General features: G+C 37.9%; 1 protein-coding gene across 1 annotated transcript in view; it reads left to right on the top strand.

The window, feature by feature from the left end:
- The window catches only part of Hmcn1 (hemicentin 1), a 474,287-nt gene that overhangs the window by 224,298 nt on the left and 247,428 nt on the right, over positions 1 to 2,561 (top strand). Inside the window, exon 11 of the mRNA XM_023704108.1 lies at positions 1,344 to 1,619. Coding sequence (XP_023559876.1) covers positions 1,344 to 1,619 — 276 coding nt within the window. The remainder of the gene's footprint in view (positions 1 to 1,343; positions 1,620 to 2,561) is intronic.

The following is a 2,561-nucleotide window of genomic DNA, read 5'->3' as shown; positions in this document are numbered from 1 at the left end:
TGGCTGGAGTTTGTTTTCATAGAGGACTTGAAGTACTCTGTTCCATGCTCTTCTTGCCTTCATGGTCTGTGAAGAGAAGTTGGCCGTAATTCTGATGGGTTTTCCTTTGAATGTGATCTGCTTCTTTTCTCTAGCGGCTTTCAATATATTATTCTTGTGCTGAATTTCTGGGATCTTGATGATTATATATCTCAATGTGTTTTTCATTGGATTGAGGTTACTTGGCATTCTGTATGCTTCGATTCCTGAATGACAGATTGTTTCTTCATATTTGGGAAGTTTTCTGCTATTACTTCTACCCATATATTTTTAATGTCATTTGTATTGACTCCTTTCTCATTGATGCCTATTACTCTCACATTGTTCATTTTTGCATCATCTTGCAGGTGATGGATCATTCTTTCCTGTATCCTCATTGTTTTTAAGAGATCTTTTCTTACCTTTTCACTAGCCGCACCAGCGTCTTCAAGATCTGAAACTCTGTCTTCACTTTCACTTAAACGGTTTTGCAAGCTTGTGATTGAGATTTTAATTTCCTCCATATCTTTTTGACTCTGCTTCATGCAGCTATTGTTTTAATTCAGAAGCCATTGATTAATTGCTTTCACCTGTGTGGTTCCCAATTTGTTCTGTGTTATTGTCCTCTGCACTTGTTACGGTTGGGGTTGGGTTCTGAGTTTGCATTTTGTTCCTTCTCGTCATTTTGCATCGCACTGTCTTCTGACCTTTGTTGTAGATCTTCGTGGTAGTTATAACCTTAGCAAGTACTGAAGTTCAGGTGCAGATCTACAAACTTTGGATTTATCTAGCTGTGCCTGGCTTGGGTCTGGCTGCTGTGCTCAGCTCCTTCCTGCTGATGCCCTTGGCCGTGAACTTGTTGTGCCCCTCTGGCAAGTTTTTCTGCTCCTGGACTATCTGGGTGGTTCTATCCTCTACATTCTCTGCAGGGATTGCAGCTGCAGGGTTACACCCCAGGCCTGTATGCCAGACCTGAGCTGAGCCTAGAGGGGACAAGGTGGAGTAGGGGGGGAGAGGCAGCTCTCCCACACACTCACCGGGCCTGGGCTAGGACTGGGTCTTGGGTTCCCGGAACGCGGCAGAAATTCCTCTTGAGTATTCTTTGGTATGTAAATGTGCACTGCTTTTTAAACTGTCTTTTAAGTACTTCCTAAATGAGAGGTAGAGGGATCACTGGCATATGTACTAATGAGTAAGTTCTGTTCTACTGCACATTTGTTACCTAGATACTTGTTGCTTACTACTCGGTTTTTGAAACATATGCAGTGTACCAGTGAGCATGATGACTTCTAGGTCTCTTGACTTGAGTCTTTTATTTCATACAGAGCCGCCTCCCGTCATTCAAGTGCCTAATAATGTCACAGTTGCTCCTGGAGAGAGAGCTGTTTTGACATGTCTTGTCATCAGTGCTGTGGATTACAATCTAACCTGGCAGATCAATGGCAGAGATATTAGACTGGCAGAGCCAGCAAGGACTAGGACATTGGCCAATCTCTCCCTGGAGCTGAGGAGTGTGAAAGTCAGCGATGCTGGGGCGTACCATTGTATGGTTTCCAGTGAAGGTGGATCCGCAGCAGGTTCAGTTTTCCTCACGGTGCAAGGTATAACTTCTGAATTATGACATCCTTCTATCTCTGCCCTTCCTTATAAATTATCTGCGATTGACAGTATCTAACAAAGCAATTAGTTTTCAGTGAAAGAATGCTTGGAGATCAGCAGTTTTGTAAAGCTAAGATGGAACCACCACTAACAAATCAGCAGTTTTACTAAATTACAACTAATCTTACTATTTGAAGAAAATATGAAAATTCATTCCAGATGATTTAATAGCTGCAAATTCTCTAATTTATCATGTGGATTGTAGAAAAATTCCAATTGTTTGATTAATTGGTTCAAAAAATTTAAGTACTAAACTATTGCATGTCTCAGAAATTCCCTTTTATTTTTAAATTAAATTTACCAGTATTCTTTTTTTAACTAATATGTTTTAAATATAATTTTAAGATGTTTCTTATCTTGGTGAAATTTTATTGAAATATAAGCAATTTTTCTCTTAATTTTCTTACACAATATATATTGAAAATAAACTAGTAGTAAATATTCTTGAATTATATCTACATGTGTATAAACCAAATGCTCAAATAACCAAAAACACATGTTTTAACAATCTGGTTTAATGGATATCTACCTATCTGTCCTTTAGAATCATGAAATGAAAATCAAATCTGCGTCAAAGGTTTTCTTTTATTAGGATCACTTTGCTTCTAAATACCTATAAACCAGCTGAAAGTCTTGATATAATAGCAAAATTACTGTCAGCAGTTTTTTGTTCTTAAACTGAAAGATTTGGTTGCTGTCTCAGCAAAATATTTAGTTTCAAGTCATTTATGTGGGACAGCATATCAGAATTGGGTCTGGCTGTTTTATTTTTTATTTTTTTTATTTTTCAACAAATAATACACTGCATATATTCTTCTTAGTGGTTAATTGCTGTACAAGATGCGGACTTGTGATCCTATTTACAAACACCATTAGAACAAATC

Source organism: Octodon degus, unplaced genomic scaffold (assembly GCF_000260255.1).
Source record: "Octodon degus isolate 3935 unplaced genomic scaffold, OctDeg1.0 scaffold00188, whole genome shotgun sequence".
In the NCBI taxonomy this organism is placed as follows: domain Eukaryota; kingdom Metazoa; phylum Chordata; class Mammalia; order Rodentia; family Octodontidae; genus Octodon; species Octodon degus.
This window is presented reverse-complemented; position numbering and strand designations above follow the sequence as displayed.